Here is a 16,678-nt window from a genome sequence, read left to right on the forward strand (position 1 = left end):
TTAACATGTCAAATTCCACTCACTTTATGCCCTTACCCACAATGCTCTCATCTTATAACACCTCCATTTTACCTTCTGCATCCAATAAACCTTCCCCATCATTCATTTTCAGTAAGCTACCATCCCAATTCTTTGTATAGCTTACTAGGTCCTGAGACACTGGAAAAAGAAAATTGACTAGATCACCCTTGTGCATAAAAAGACTTCCAGTATTCATCTATATCACCAAAGAAAACCTAAACTACTTGTCTTGGCATTTAAAACCTTTCAGAAATTGATGGCCACATTCTTGATGGTCTCTAGCTAATCCAGATGGCAAACTTTATGTTATCACCCCGGTTTCCCTATCTCTACTTGGAGATGATCAAGATCCATCTTTCTATGATCAAGACTCATCTTTCTTCCTTCCTTCCCTTCCTCCCTCCCTCCCTCCTCCTTTCTTTCCTTTTGTTCCTCCTCTTTTTTCTTTTTAGGTGGTACTGAGCTTTGAATTCAGGGCCTATCTCCCACTTGTTAAGCACTCTACTATGTGAGCCATGTAACTAGCCCAATACCCGTGTGTGTGTATGTGTGTGTGTGTGTGTGTGTGTGTGTGTGTGTGTATCACTTCCAGTTTATTTGCTTTTGATTCACTTATTTTTATGTTAATTATTATTTTAAGACTCATATTCATGATGAAGTCTTTTCATGATCAGGGAGCCTCTTCAGCCACAGGGACACTTAATTCTGTCATTTCCTCAGAAGAAAAAGGGAAATGTATTCCTTAGTTTATAACAATGCTCAATACCTGTACTGTCACTAGATCTTGCTTTCTGAAAACAAACTGTGAGTTCTGTGAGGCCTAGGGGCCATGTGCCAGTCTCCTGTGACAGCTGTCCAGTGCCTAATACTGTCAGAGGGCGGGAGATTTCTAGGGGGTGCCAGGCTCTTCCATATACCATTTACTCAATCTTTCATTCTGAATGAATGGCAGAACTGCCAGTAGAGAAATAGCTACACACCCTCTTCTCTCCCCACCAAAAACAAACAGTTCTTTCTATATCAGAGATTGATTCTAGAATCCCAAGTTAATGAGCCAGGAGTGGGGCTGAGATGATGCGGATGTAGCCTATATGTGCTTAGCACGTGTAAGGCCCTGACCTCAATCCCCAACACCATCAAAAAAAAAAAAAAAGAAAGAAAAAAAAAGAAAGAAAGAAAAGAAAAAATTGCAAAATTAAACTAGGAAATGAGAAAAAATGTATTCAATTTTAAGATGATGAAACAACAAATAAAGCTTCATTTGAAGACATTCTCTGTCTCAGTCTTGACACAGCACAAGCAGAAGAGGGAATTGATAGAAAAGTGTCAAAAACTTCTAAATAAGGTGTGGAAGTGAAGACGGGAGTGGGAGGAATCACTCCTGGCAGGTTGGCCCTTCCAGATGGATGTTCTCTATGTCCTTACTTAGCATTCTATGTAAAGGCACCGATTTCTATCAATGAGAATTACTGTCATATAAAGCAAGCACTCTCTTGTGAATTATTAGATGGTCCATGGGGGGCAATGATGCTGTATTAGCATTAGAAAAAGCCTGTGTGCTTCCTCTAAAGGAAGAAAATTGGGTATATTAGTCTACTTCAATCAAATATTGGTTTGGTTATAATTTTCAGTGATCAATTTCATATAAATATTTGAGTTGAGGTGTAACATAGAAAACCTGTAAATACCTTATTTTATAGAAGTGGCTAAGATGAGTCCAGTGTACAGCATTTCCTAGAGTTTCTTTCTGGGCCTGCCAGGAGGAAGATGCCTTAGATAAATACTCTAGAAGAATTTTATGGTGGAAGTAACAGTACCTGTTTTCTTCACGAAGATGGTTTTCCACGGCTTGTGTCTCCCGCTCCAGCTTCTGGGACCTTGTGTGGTCTCTCCAGGCTCGCAGCACCTTCAGTTGAAGCTTCCAGTCAGACAGGGCCCCCGCTTTCCCCAGCTGAATCCTGTGATCAAGAATCAGCTTGTGCCAGGCAGAGAAATAGCGTTTTTGACACTGTAATGGAAACATTTGGAAAAATCACTTCTACTCACAGCAAGTGTTCCTAATGTCTAATATCAAGAGTCTTCCCTTTTGATTTTCCCCTAACACTTGATATGACATGTCTTGATGCCAACCACATTATTCCATACCTTCCTATCTGTCTTCATAGTCATTTCTCTTTCTTTTCTGCCTTCTCCCCGAGTACTTCGAGTCACTTCTCTCAAGACTCTCACCAACCTTCTTCCCAAAAGTAAGTGACTACTCAGTGTATTCTCAGAGCAATGCATGCTTTCTTTAGTCAAAAAACATTCATTACATTAAGTCATAATCACAGGCTTACTGATTTCCACTAGACTGAAGAATGGCAGATCCAAGAGTCATTTTGAGTGTGAGGAGACTAAAATAGAGAGTAACCTCATAAGAAGTGACTTAAAGACTTTGGCAGGCTCAGCCCTATTGATTGCTTCTGTCTTTGTAAACTTAATTTGTCATTATTTCAACACTTAGGAAACATCCACCACCGTGCTTGAGTTTTGAATCTGAATAAAATTGTTTAAGATATAATCTCTACTTTTTAGAGAATAAAGAAATATGAAGATCATTAAGATAAAGATGCATATTCTAGAATTCTTAGAACTATACTGTTGGGCCTGAGGGTTTTGTTTATTTTTTACACAAGATATCAATTACATTCATGTTTAGAGAAACTACAGTATTATAATTCTTATCATGAAAAACCAGGGTAAAGTTTTTTAAAAAGTCCTTGTTCTGCCTGTTACTTCAGAAGAAGGCACATTTTGCAGACCTTCACCTTAGATTCCCCAGAAAAGGGAGGAAGAGAAAAAAGGAGGGGGAGGGAGGGAGAAAGGGAAGGAGGACGAAGTTTTGCTGAATAGAGGATATGACTTCAGCCGCGCAAAGAAACACACACAGCTGCCAGATTACAGAAATACATTTTTTACATTATTTATTATCTATTTTACACTGCATTTAAAAAAAATATGTAAACATGTGTCAGAAGAAAATTCCCTAAGTGTACTTACCAGAGACTAACAAATTCTTGACTTGGTGAAATATTCTATACATAGCTATCTCTAATTTTCACTCCTAGATTATTTTAAAGATGAAACTCTACTAATTGAACTTGACAATAATACGTACAATAGTATCTTTGGATTTCTAAAATCTATAAAATTGAAAGCAACTTCTATGTACTATTTAATCTCTTTTCTTTTTTCCTCCTCCTCTTAGAGTTGAACTTAAAGAGATTTGAGCTTGCAAGGCAGGCACTTTACTTACTGCAGAAGCCATATCTCCAACTCTATTTCACTCTGGTTATTTCTGAGATAGGTTCTTAATCTCCTACCCTACCACCACGTTAGCCTGGACTTACACCATCCCTATCTCAGAACCAATGTAAGAGAAAAAGGCTGAGGGCACTGGCCCATTAATTGGTAGAATATTAACATCCAGGGCTAAATCCCCATACAAAGAAAGAAAGGAAGAAAGCGAGAAAGAGAGAAGGGGCGAGGGAGAGAGGGAGGGAAGAAGGAAGGAAGGAAGGAGAGAAAGAGGTAGGGGGAGGGAGGGATGAAGGAAGGAAGGAAAGGATAAGAGGAGAGGAAAAGAAACTAAAATAAAACAAACTTGAAGCTTTGAGAGCAAAAACAGATTTTGGACTTAAAGATATGCAATTCAGTTTCGCTACACAAAGGTTAAAATCAGCAAATTAACAGATTCACCGAGTAACTGCCTTCTTGAAGTTGACCGGCTATTGAGTTTTCCCTGCTTTCTCAAAAGGGCAGTTAGTGATATACATATATGACCATAGAAGATGATGCTAAGCGAAATGAACTCCAAGATATGGAAATGATAGGTTCTGCCTTGTTGTTTTTAATGTACCACGTGATGTAATTTCTTTTTTCTTTCGAATTTTTTCCCTTTGGTTTATCCCATGTTGTCAATGAATTTGATTTTGGTACCCTGGGTATTGTATATATGTTTATCTGAATTGGGGAAGGGAAGGGGAACAACAAAATGGTAAGACAAAGGACAGAGTGAACCAATGCAACAATGATACTCACAAGACAGTATGTTGAAAATGAACTTTACAACTTGGGGTGGAGGGACTGGAGGCGAGGGAAAGTGAGAGAAAAATGAGGGAGGGGATAACAATGTTCAACAAGAATTGTACTCACTACCTTGTGTATGTAAATGTAACCCCCCTGTACATCACTTCAACAATAAAATTAAATTTAAAAAAATTAAATAAAAATATAAAGTAGGAATCAAGGATAGCTGCAAACATTATTCTCATGAATCCCCGATAAATGTGAGTGGAGAAAATACTTTAGAAAGGAGTATTCTCTCAGTCCTAGTTCTGTTTTTATTTAGAACAGATGAGAAATGACACATTTCCAGACAAAATCTATTTATTCTTTCTCTTCCCCCTTCCCCCTCCCCTGGTTGTTGTGAACTCTCTGATATGATCCCCAGGCCTGTTTCTTCTGATCAGTTCTACATTCTAGAAGTACAATAATGCTTATCCCATTTGCTCTCTGAAACAAGACTTTACAAGCATAACTGGAGGTTGATGCATTGTGCACATAAGTTGAAATGTTGAATTGAAACCACCTTCTACACCATTAAAAGATGATTTTGTTTTGTTTTGTTTTGCCAGTCCTGGGGCGTGGACTCGGCCTGAACACTGTCCCTGGCTTCTTTTTGCTCAAGGCTAGCACTCTGCCACTGAGCCACAGCACCACTTCCGGCTTTTTTCTATATATGTGGTGCTGAGGAATAGAACCCAGGGCTTCATGTATATGAGGCGAGTACTTTACCACTAGGCCATATTCCCAGCCCCCAAAAGATGATTTTTTTAAAAGGGGGAAAAAAACATCTAACTAGGCAGGAAGACTAATGCCCTCTGATTAAGCTGGGAGAACTTAGAGCTTTAGTTAGCCAGGTGTCTGCCCTCTTTCCACTTCTTTCCCACTCCATTTATTTCTGTATCATGTTTTTATTTCTCACATGTTTTCAAATACAGTCACACATTCTTTTCCATGTCTTAATCTTAGTTATAGTGATAATTAGAGCTTGATACAGGTAAATGAAGTAGAAGAAATCACTGTGAAGAGAAACTGCTCCTAAGTATATAACTACAATAAAAACACTACTATGTGAAATTTAAAAGTTTGAAAGTGAATGCTTTCCTCCCCACAAAAATCTTCCACAAGACATCATTTAGCTTTTAAGGATTCCACTCAAGAGAAGAAATGACAGCTCGCCCTGCTAAATTTATTACCTGCACTGGAGTTGCCCTCGTTCTGTTGGCAAGAAAAGCTCTTCCCTGAAGTGTAATCACACTGCTGTCACTGCAAATGATTGACGTTAGGTGGAACAGCAATTTGCTATCTAATCTTCATTGTAATTCTAACCCTGTCACTAGAGATGCTTGTTCTGATTAATGAAGTGGGTAACTCATCAAGATTCCTCAGCGATTTCCTTTTTGTCAGAAAGCTCAGTGATAATTGCATCAAAATTCTCTGTCATGGAAAAAATAAACAATGAATTGTAAAGAGGACAAAAGTGTCAACAAGTTTACAATTTATATTTTGCTGAATGGAACTAAGTGTGGGGTAACTAGTGGTCTAGGCGAGGTGGCCAAGGTTCAAATGCCAGGAAGAAAGCTACACTCCCAACATGTGCCCCCTCCTCTACCCCCACACAAGTAAACTCTTATTGCTCCCATTTCAAAGAGGACAGACAGCCCATTGTTACAAAAAGAAGCAGTCTACAATCTCATTTTTTTTCCATTTAGAGACTATTATAGATAGAGAAAATGCCCTCACAGATATTACAAAGAGCTTGGTGCTTAGGAAGAGAAAGATCTTTACCACAGTGATAAGTCTCCAGTGGGAAGGGGCAGTCCTGAATTTTGCAATGGAAAGGATCCATTCTCCTGTTGCTTTTCCATTACGCCTTCCCCAACAGAGAGAGAAGAAATCATGGCATCTCTCCACCCCCAATCACATACATTCTCTAAATGATTACACCAGAGGACATTCACAGTACAAAGACCCGGACTTGCTGTCAGATGCCAGGGATAAACCTAGAGGCCGAAAGTGTGACAACCACACTAGATTAAACTTCTGTGTTTACAATTTTCCTCCTTCAAAACTTATCAGCATTTTGCCAATCATGTTCTGTCTTCCAACACTGTTTTTTTCTGATGTATTTTAAAATAAGTTCTAGACATTATATAATTTTACCCACGTGTCCATATATACCAGCAATATAAGGATTTTTTTTTTTTTTTTTTTTGGCCAGTCCTGGGGCTTGGACTCAGGGCCTGAGCACTGTCCCTGGCTTCTTTTTGCTCAAGGCTAGCACTCTGCCACTTGAGCCACAGCGCCCCCTCTGGCCATTTTCTGTATATGTGGTGCTGGGGAATTGAACCCATGGCCTCATGTAGAGGAGGCAAGCACTCTTGCCACTAGGCCATATCCCCAGCCCCAATATAAGGATGTTTTGTAGATCCTACTTAACTCTGCTAAAAGTTTCAACAATAATACTGCTGTATTTATCTAATAGATATTTTCTTCTACTCCAAGAGTAACAGATTTTCAGGAAGGAACTGCTTAGTCTCACTGTATGTAAAATCTTACTCAGCAGAAGAATGGCCTTAATATAGCCTATCCACCTGACTACTGTTAGGATAGGGCAGGCACCTTATGGAACACAGCCTGGACCAATTGAGAGGAGGTCATCATGCTCTTTGGAGAACACTAGACCGATGCTTCTCTATCGCCATTACTTTCTCTTTCAGACTCCTTTAGCTCTCCACCAATTCCTAATCCCTGCCCTGTCCACTCACACACTGACACACACATTATGCCAAGAACACAGCTTTCCTCAGCATATAGCAGACAAATGCTGGCTCACCCCCAGCTTAGTCTTAACAGAAAGACAATAATGTGATGTGACTTTTTCCTCCTGCTTCTTATAAATATCCACCCAGATAATTTAGTGTTAGGGGAAAGAATATTTTGCTTGTGAAAATTGAAATGAATGGGCTTCATTTATGCCAAAGGCTCTTTTCTTAATTCTTTTTTTTTTTTTTTTTTTTTTTTTTTGCCAGTCCTGGGCCTTGGACTCAGGGCCTGAGCACTGTCCCTGGCTTCTTCCTGCTCAAGGCTAGCACTCTGCCTCTTGAGCCACAGCGCCGCTTCTGGCCGTTTTCTGTATATGTGGTGCTGGGGAATCGAACCTAGGGCCTCGGGTATACCAAGGCAGGCACTCTTGCCACTAGGCTATATCCCCAGCCCTTTTCTTAATTCTTAAAAGCAAATATAATCAGTATTATTTTTTAAGATTAAAAATAAAAAGATCACACATTTGAGAATAGTGGTAGACTGTTGAGTGTTCACAAGGCCTTGGGTTAAAAAAAATATATATATATATATTGAGTTTAAAAAACCTATATTGAAGAATAGGAACCCCTTGGATCAAAAAAGCCTTATAACGCTTTGAAAGAAAAATTTTATCTGAGATTCTGGTAACTGGTTCTTATTGCCCCTCTGTGAGGATGCTTACAGGATAATGGAGGGAAGAACAACAAAATAAACAAGTAACTAGCCTCTGTGTCAAAATGGATACATTACCCAGGTGCATAGTTCAAGTGGCAGAGTACTTGCTTTAGCAAGCGCAGGCTCTGGGTTCAATTCTCAGTACCACACTGCTTATAAAAGGCAAATTTAGTTGGAAAATTTCAGTAGGGTTGGCTATGTGAAAGTAATGTATACCAATACTTCAAACTTCCTCAAATATATACCACACATTGCCTGTGGCAATATATCTAGAGAGCAGAGTTCCTTTATTCATTATTATGTCCACTGGCATTTCTTTCTCTGCAGTTTTATTTGCATAAAGTCTTATTTGAAGGGTTTTCCTTCATGTCCTTCTCAAACAGAAGGCACTGTTGAGAAGATGGTTGCTATGTATCAGTTCAGAGATGGTTTTGCTCCAGTGTTGTGTATGCAGTTCTGATAACACTAAGTCCTTGGAAAAGAACTATGATATATAAATGAGAGACTTAACTATAGTCTCCATCATCCTGTCAGAAAAAAATTGCACATATCACCATGTTTCATTGGTTTAATTTGGGGTGGATTTTTGGAAGACATTATGCCATAAGCATAATATTGGTGATGTCCTATGGGCCTTTATTATCTTACTAAATAACAGACTGAAATTTCCCCCAGAGAAGTAAGATTTAGGTTAGTGTCATTCCACCTTTCACTGTTCTCTCTGACTTTCACAAGCAGAAAAGATCATAGGGTTTTTAATCATATTAAAAATGTGTTGCAGAAGAGAGTGAGAATTAAGGAGGCCACTTTCCAAACAGTGCAAGAATTTCATAGTTAATCCCTTGTTGTTTCTGCTAATTAGCAATGACACATGGATTGCTGGATCTCCCCAAGAGATTTTGTGGCAAGATCAAAGAGAAAATAGGATAGGCGGGAAGTGGAAAGTTTCCGTACAAAAACAAGTCTCTGATACTCCTGGCAATGAAATGGGGAGGAAGGGATGCATGCTATGTGTTGTACCTGAACTTGTGTGTTGGTAAGAGTGCATATCGTTTCTCTCAGGAATTATATGGCCCAAATGACACTAAGAGTTTGGTGGGACAAATAATATCCAGAATCAAAGCACAATGAACGATAAGGAACTAAAAGAATCTCAACACCTAGAAACACATTCTTTAAAGTCTTCTTGTGAACACCGCTTCTTTTTATTGGACTTGAGCCAGTGGAGCATTTTGAGGGTACTGACAGAGTTTCCAGTTATCTAGCCACTCAGAGCAAGTCACTTTCATCCTGCAGCCATATGTAGGATGCTGAATATCCAGATTTCATTACCCAAGGGCAGCTTCAGACGTCTTTAGAACCAGGATGGCAATGTGCACTGGGACCAACATAATGAGCCCAGATGGGCCTGCCTACTATACTGGGATTTGCCAGAGGACTGTCCTATCTTCAGCCAAGTCTATGAAAAAGTGTGAGGAGCCTGGTAGGTGGATGTTTACCATGTCTCAGTTATAACCAAGTATAAAATCTAAATTAGAGATACATTACCCATAATACAAATGAAAAATATAATCACACAGAAAAGGGAAGGAAATAAAGGTACAAACAATATATTTAGCTAAAACAAAAAAAAACCCTGAAAAATAACATTTAAGCCAAAACAAAAAATAATTATACAAATATTGGTATTCTAGTTAATGTATTTGCTTCCATAGTAATATGCGTAATTTTGAAACTCCTTTTATAGTATGTTAGGACTCAACTAAGAAATCAATAGAATGTAGATCCTGAGAGCCAAGCTTCTCTTTATCAGAGAAGAAGTTGTAACTGAACAAGAAGGAAGAGCTATACTGAAACATGTGGTGCTAGATTAACACCGAATGTGTCATTATGAATCACAACTGCTTAGTATACATTCTGATAGTTCCAAAGGTAAGTTACAAATAAGGAAAAGGAGGACAACCTAACTCCATTCCTATGTTATACTAGCCTCAGAAGTATGATTTAAAAAAGCTCATGGAGGGGCTGGGAATATGGCCTAGTGGCAAGAATGCTTGAAGCCTCATATACATGAAAGCCCTGGGTTCTATTCCTCAGCACCACATATATAGAAAAGGCGAGAAGTGGTGCCGTGGCTCAAGTGGTAGAGTGCTAGCCTTGAGCAAAAAGAAGCCAGGGACAGTGCTCAGGCACTGAGTCCAAGCCCCAGGACTGGCCAAACCCTCCCCCCCCAAAGAACTCATGATTTTTAATATGTATGTAATGTACACATACAGAAAAACAGGACATATATACATGCCTGGGTTACTGGACATATATATATGTTCCCTGACTCTGTCCTCTGCAAAGACTAAAACAATGGCATCCCAGAAACAGTGAGCACACCAATCTTGCTTTCCAAAGTGCTTTCTCCAAGAAAAGGAACCATGATGTAGAAGTGGTTGATTTAGAACTACAGCAAGGAAAACACAAGATGAGCCTAGAGTATCTAGTGGTGCCACAAAGAAAGGGAGAGCTGAAAAAAAGGAAGGAAACATATTAAAAGAACAGAGATAGACTAGAAGATTTCCCAATAGCCAAAGGTGAACAATGTGAATGACAAAGTCAACAACAACATAAGATAGTAAATAACAGGGTAAAATAAACATCAGCGAGTTCATATTGAATAAATATACCAACAGATGTGTGGAGAACAGACAATTCTTCCTTCTAGAAGAATTTCAATTAGTAAATCTAGAAAAAATGAAGTAAATATAAGATCAAATTAGACAAACATTAGACCAATATCATGTTATTAATTGTAGACAAGATCTACCATTTAATGCTAAAATGAATGGGTAGGAGCTTTTAAGGAGAATTGAATATTTACAAAGTTTCATAGTATCCCTCACAAGATGGAAAATAGCAACCTCAGAACACAGAAACCCAGAAGACATAATCTTAACCCAGTACAAAAATTAACATTAACAATTAGGCATTATTTGATATGATATACAGAGAAAGGTACACAGTATCATTTCTTATAAAAAAATGTATAGTCTCATTCTAAGCAAGGGACAATGGTTTAAAAAAAAATCAAGCAAATTCCAAGCAAATTCCAGTTCTCCTTTAAAAATGTCAAACTTTTAAAAAACAAGGGAAGATGGGAGAACTGTGATATACCGGAAGAGATGGTGAAAACATAATGTTTAAATGCAATATAGAATTATGAATTAAATCCTAAAACAGAAAGGGAACATCAGTGGAAAAATGGGTGCTATTCTAATAGAGCCTATAATTTAATTAATGGTAGGTAATAGTGCTGTACTAATGGTAACTTCCTAGTTTTGATACTTACACTATGTTTATGTAAGATTTTTCACAAGGAAAAAAGATGCTGAAAGGATATTCAAGGACTCTCTGCTCTACTTTTGCAGCTTTTCAGTATGCCAAAAATTATCTCAAAATAAAGGCTTAAAATAATAATGTATAGTTATAAATCAAGCAGAATCTGTGTCAAAGTACAGATAATCTATTCAAAATCTGTCATTTTTCTCTTTTAAATACAGACACATTCTTTTAAGAACAAGTAATGTGTTCAAAATGTGTCCAACATCTATATCCAGTAGTTCCATCTAAAATATATATGGTTGCTTATCATACAGATGAATTCCTTAGGGAACACATGTCTTATTCATTTCTCATTGGTTCAGCAAGAAATCATGGCAGTTTTTTTCTTATGCCAACTTAAGATGTCCCGTAGAAACCCACTTCTTTTAGAAATCCTTGAGTTATTACAGGAGGACACACTAATTCCATTTGCCTCATGAAGGGTGCAAAATCAAAGTCTTTGCTAATCTTTCTCAAAATATTAGTATCAACTCTTTACTGTTTTTATTTTCTTTATTTTTACAAAGAGGTGTCAATAAAACATGTCCATTTTTTCATCTTGATCAATGTCATCCATTTTTTTGTTGTTGTTTTTGCCAGTCCTGGGGCTTGAACTCAGGGCCTGAGTACTATCTTGACTTCTTTTTGCTCAAGGCTAACACTCTACCACTTGAACCACAGCGCCACTTCTGGCTTTTTCTATATATGTGGTGCTAAGGAATCGAACCCAGGGCTTCCTGTATATGAGGCGAGCACTTTACCACTAGGCCATATTCCCAGCCCCCAATGCCATCCTTAATACTACCTCTTATCATTTCCTCCTAATACATTTCTTCCTCTACTCCTTAAAACCAAAAATTGACCAAACTTTGATTGCTGAATATCTGAATAACTGTGACTTCTTGCCCATCAGTTCAAAATGCTGCCATAAAATATGTCTGTCTTTTTAAAAAGCACTTCAACTACTTTATTTTTCCCTCATATATTAATTATTTGTATCATTTTCAAATTCCTGTTCTTGATTTCCAACGCTTTCCTAAGTCTATCCCTAACTTATTGAGCTCCTTCAATACCTGCTTAGTATTGTGTTTTCTTTTGCTATGTAAATCCTTTCACATATTCACTCTACTAATTTTCACTTATTTTTTGTAATGCCTAAGATCCTGAGGTAGGTAGTTGGGGGAGATAGAAAATATACATATTGACCCTTTCTTACTAAACATCTCATTTACAAATCTGTCAAGTAATTCATTTTACATGAAATGTTATAGGTCCAAATTCATAGTTTATCAGTTACCCTTTGTTGGAAATAAAAAATGGCCAGGTGGAACAAATGGAGAACCAATTCAGCAGTGATATTCACTAGACAATACGTTGGAAATGAACTTTACAACCTGAGAGGAAAAGGAGGTTGGGAAGGGAAAAAGTGGGAGAAAATGAGGGACAGAGTAACACTGTTCAAAAAGAAATGTACTCATTACCAGACTTATATAACTGTAACCCCTCTGTACATCACTTTTAGAATAAAATTTTTTAAAAAGGAAGAAAAAACAACAGTCAGTTATTTTTATAAAAAAGTGAAAGGAACAAAGGGTAAATTAAAGGTAGACACTGTGAAGAACTGTACAGACTTAAGTGTACCATTGCTTTAAGATCTGTACCACCAACACACAAATAACTAGTATATGCACCTGCTGAATAACCTAGACAAAATGGTCTTTAAGGTTGTCAAAACTTAGGGTTGTTCAAGAACTGCCAGATACGGGCTGGGAATATGGCCTAGTGGCAAGAGTGCTTGCCTTGCATACATGAAGCCCTGGGTTCAATTCCCTACCACCACATATATAGACAACGGACAGAAGTGGCGCTGTGGCTCAAGTGGCAGAGTGCTATCTTTGAGCAAAAAGAAGGCAGGACAGTGCTCAGGCCAGGACTGGCAAACAACAAAACAAAACAAAACAAAACAAAAAACTGCCAGTTACCTAGTTGTTAGATACAATCCTTAATAGGATAATTTAGGAAGGAGTTCTAACTTGATGCCCCCATTTCCCAGGAGTTCACTCAGGATCTTTACTGTTTGAGAACAGACTCAAGGCCTGGTGGGATGGGTCAAGGTAAGGATGTCATTTGCAAACATGAACTTTAGTCAACTTCATCCCTTCTATCACTCTCCTTTACACCTATACCTTTCTTCAAACAATCTCAAAAGGTTTCACTGTCCTATTGCTCCCTTTTGTACTTTTATTTTTGTCAGTCATGGGGCTTGAATTCCAGGCCTGAATGCTGTCTCTGAGCTCTTTATCTCACAGCTAGTGCTCTGTCACTTGAGCCACAGTGCCACTTCTGGTTTTCTGGTGGTTAACTGAAGGTAAGAGTCTCACGGGCTTTCTTGTCCAGGCTGGCTTTGAACCATGATCTTCAGATCTCAGTCTTCTAAGTAGCTAGGATTAGAGGTGTGAGCCATTAGTGCCTGGCCTCACCCTTCTTATTAATCCAATGCCTCCTGCTGTAGCAGTGTAACAGTGTTGGCTGTACTCTCCTGTCACTCTTTTGTTCTTTTAGTGTGTATTAATTTCACCAAGGGGTTTTGCCATAGTATTTCATATATGCATAGATTATATTTTGCTTAGAGTTACTCTTTACTGTTTTCTCTCTCCCTATTCCCTTACTGATCAATCACTGTCACTAGGATTTCTTATGTTGTCTTCATACATAGTTGCCACTCTATTTAACAATTATTTACCCTCGATTTTCCTTTTCTTCTCTCCCCTTCTGGATGGGAAACTTTGGATATTTAGGACAAATGTATACACCAGCCCACCTCTGATGGCATTTCTTGTCATTTACAGAAAGCTGAAGGAAGAGATACGATCACTCCCACCTGGTGATTTTCCTTGTATGTTTGGATTAATATCTCTTTCAGTCTCCTTTTTCTTTCTCTTTCCACTTTTTCTTTATCCAGAATTGTGTGAGCACTATGAAATGTGCTTGTTTCTGGACTGTCTGAAGAATTTTCTTCTTGATTTTTCTTCTCTCTATTAATAATAATTTAAAAACAGATAGAATAGACTTAACCAGGAGTAATTATTACTTACAATAGTGGAACACATACTGAACTTCCTATAAAAAACACACAGATAGGGCTGGGGATATAGCCTAGTGGCAAGAGTGCCTGCCTCGGATACACGAGGCCCTAGGTTCGATTCCCCAGCACCACATATACAGAAAACGGCCAGAAGCAGTGCTGTGGCTCAAGTGGCAGAGTGCTAGCCTTGAGCTGGAAGAAGCCAGGGACAGTGCTCAGGCCCTGAGTCCAAGGCCCAGGACTGGCCAAAAAAAAAAAAAAACACACAGATTTTTAGATATGACTCTAAAACTACATAGAAGAGTGATTATTTTCTTGGTGTCATAGTTTATTACTCTATTAAAATATATACAAGTAAAATACAATCTTATGAATTTATCTGACAAACAAAATCGTATGTGCTTTAGAAAATGATTTTTATTAAGTTTAATATTGAACCATACTCTTATCAAAATTTGAGAATTAAAAATTAAGTTTTCGGGCTGGGGATATAGCCTAGTGGCAAGATTGCCTGCCTCGGATACACGAGGCCCTAGGTTTGATTCCCCAGCACCACATATACAGAAAACGGCCAGAAGCGGCGCTGTGGCTCAAGTGGCAGAGTGCTAGCCTTGAGCGGGAAGAAGCCAGGGACAGTGCTCAGGCCCTGAGTCCAAGGCCCAGGACTGGCCAAAAAAAAAAAAAAAAAAAAAATTAAGTTTTCTCTAATGATATAATTTAAGTTTTCATTAGGAAAAAGGAAAAAAAGGATCCTGAAGGACAAAAAATAGTATGGGATTTTCACAAGGCATTTATTCATAAGGTATAAAGAACAAAACAATTAGAAGAATCAAGTGTTACTGTATAAAAAGAAAAAAAGGAATGCAGAATGATTATAAAGTAGCTGAAAATGAAAAATAAGTAGAACTTAATGACAACAAAGAAAAAATCTTCAGTCCCATAATCAGAGTCTCCTGATAACTTTGTTGCTTATCTCTCCGGCCATCCTTTCTCACCCAGCTATCAAGTCTTCCTCATGCTGGACTTCTCTCCTTCCCTCACCAATTTAAGGAAGACTAGAGCTGCTGTCTTCTTATAGGAGTGCAGTTAACTACAGAGCTGAGTGGTCAAGTATACACTTTGAATGGTGTGGTAAAGATGTGGCATTTATTTGCAAGCCAAGATATAGGCTCTGCCCACAGACCAGCTATGAAAATCTGGGCAAGTTACCTAGTCTTTTTGCAGTTGTGGAAATTAAAACTGAGAGGCTGCAAGAATCCAGATACTGTCTCATTCATTCTCATATATCATACAGAGGTTATACAAATTACATCTTCCTATTGGTGATGTTAATCTGTTTTAAGCGGCTAAGATGGGTTCTCTAGTTTTAAGCTATTAATTTTCCTTTATCTTGAAAATACTTGAAAACTATGCAGTGAAACAGATCAAGATAACTTACCAAAAGTTAAAAAGCTCTACCAACAATCAAATTTTACCAACGTTTTCCAAACTACTTACTTCCAGAAGAATATTATATTAGATGACCAGAGGCAGATCACAGTGTATATTAAAGAAAAATGCTCCTAATATTATGGATTTGACTTTTTAGAATCACAAAAAAGTAGTTTTAGGAAAGTAATATTTGCTCATAACTAAAGCTGTGTATTTAAGCTCAGGAATAAAACCCTGATTACCATGTCATTTCTGTTTAATTGTGTAACCATTAGTTAATAATTTCCTAACATTTATTAATACCTGTTATTTTAATAGTATTATCTTAATTATCATTAATTACAAATGTGCTTTATTTTTTAATTTTTTATGAAAAGTTTAAATCATTACAACTATCTGGGAGTAGAACATATTATCTGTCTCACTGTAATCATGGGTAAGATTTTAACTTTTATAAGAAATGACTAGTCAGTGAACATCTGTTGAGGGCCTACAGTGAGCAGAACGTCCTGCTACCATCAAATGTTACTTGCTTTCACAATTTATTTTAGGTCAGCCTAGTTTTTTCAGGGCTGGGGAGTAACCTGAAAAGCAAGGTTGACCTTAGAAAGAACTCACTGAAACACTGGTGATTGCTTTTTGAAAGGAACGGCTTCTGGAGGAGGCCTGTTGTCTGGCACTTGAAGGAGTGAAGCACACATCCACTGCTGAGCTGTTTTAAACTGAGAGCAATCAAGAACACAGGGGGAGAAGCTGTACAGGCTGATACGGGTGGAAGGATTATCTTATGGGTCTTTCTGGCCTCTCAGTTTGAATATTCAGACACTTTACCCAAGTTGTTCCAAGACTTTGGCAATTCAGGAATCAGTGCTAGTTCTCAGAATAAGTAAAACTAGTTATTTCACTTATAAAGCTCATTTTCTGCATTAGGATGGAGAAAAACACTGTGAGGATTATTTGTTTTCCTCTTAGATATTCTTTTTCTGTATCAGTGGTAGTAAGGCAATGTTAACTTGCTATATGATGATCAGAAAATAGGGCAGCAACAGGACAAGAGACATGTTCATCAAAGAAATGAAAACTAATCAATCAATACAGTGCTTATAAAAACTGTAAGTATATTGAAAGTTGATACTCAATGATACTGAGAAGAATGTGATAAAGTGGCCTGCTGTCAATGATACAATA

The 16,678-nt window shown here is 37.9% G+C and overlaps 1 protein-coding gene across 2 annotated transcripts in view; it reads right to left on the minus strand.

Annotated features, from left to right (window-relative positions):
• Positions 1 to 16,678, minus strand: part of Ccdc191 (coiled-coil domain containing 191) — a 72,182-nt gene that overhangs the window by 36,676 nt on the left and 18,828 nt on the right. For both annotated transcript variants that reach the window (XM_048346646.1, XM_048346645.1), the window contains exons 7-8: positions 13,856 to 14,009; positions 1,839 to 2,029 (exon numbers count right to left, since the gene is read on the minus strand). In XM_048346646.1, coding sequence (XP_048202603.1) covers positions 1,839 to 2,029; positions 13,856 to 14,009 — 345 coding nt within the window. The remainder of the gene's footprint in view (positions 1 to 1,838; positions 2,030 to 13,855; positions 14,010 to 16,678) is intronic.

This window comes from Perognathus longimembris, chromosome 5, assembly GCF_023159225.1.
Source record: "Perognathus longimembris pacificus isolate PPM17 chromosome 5, ASM2315922v1, whole genome shotgun sequence".
Classification (NCBI taxonomy): Eukaryota; Metazoa; Chordata; class Mammalia; order Rodentia; family Heteromyidae; genus Perognathus; species Perognathus longimembris.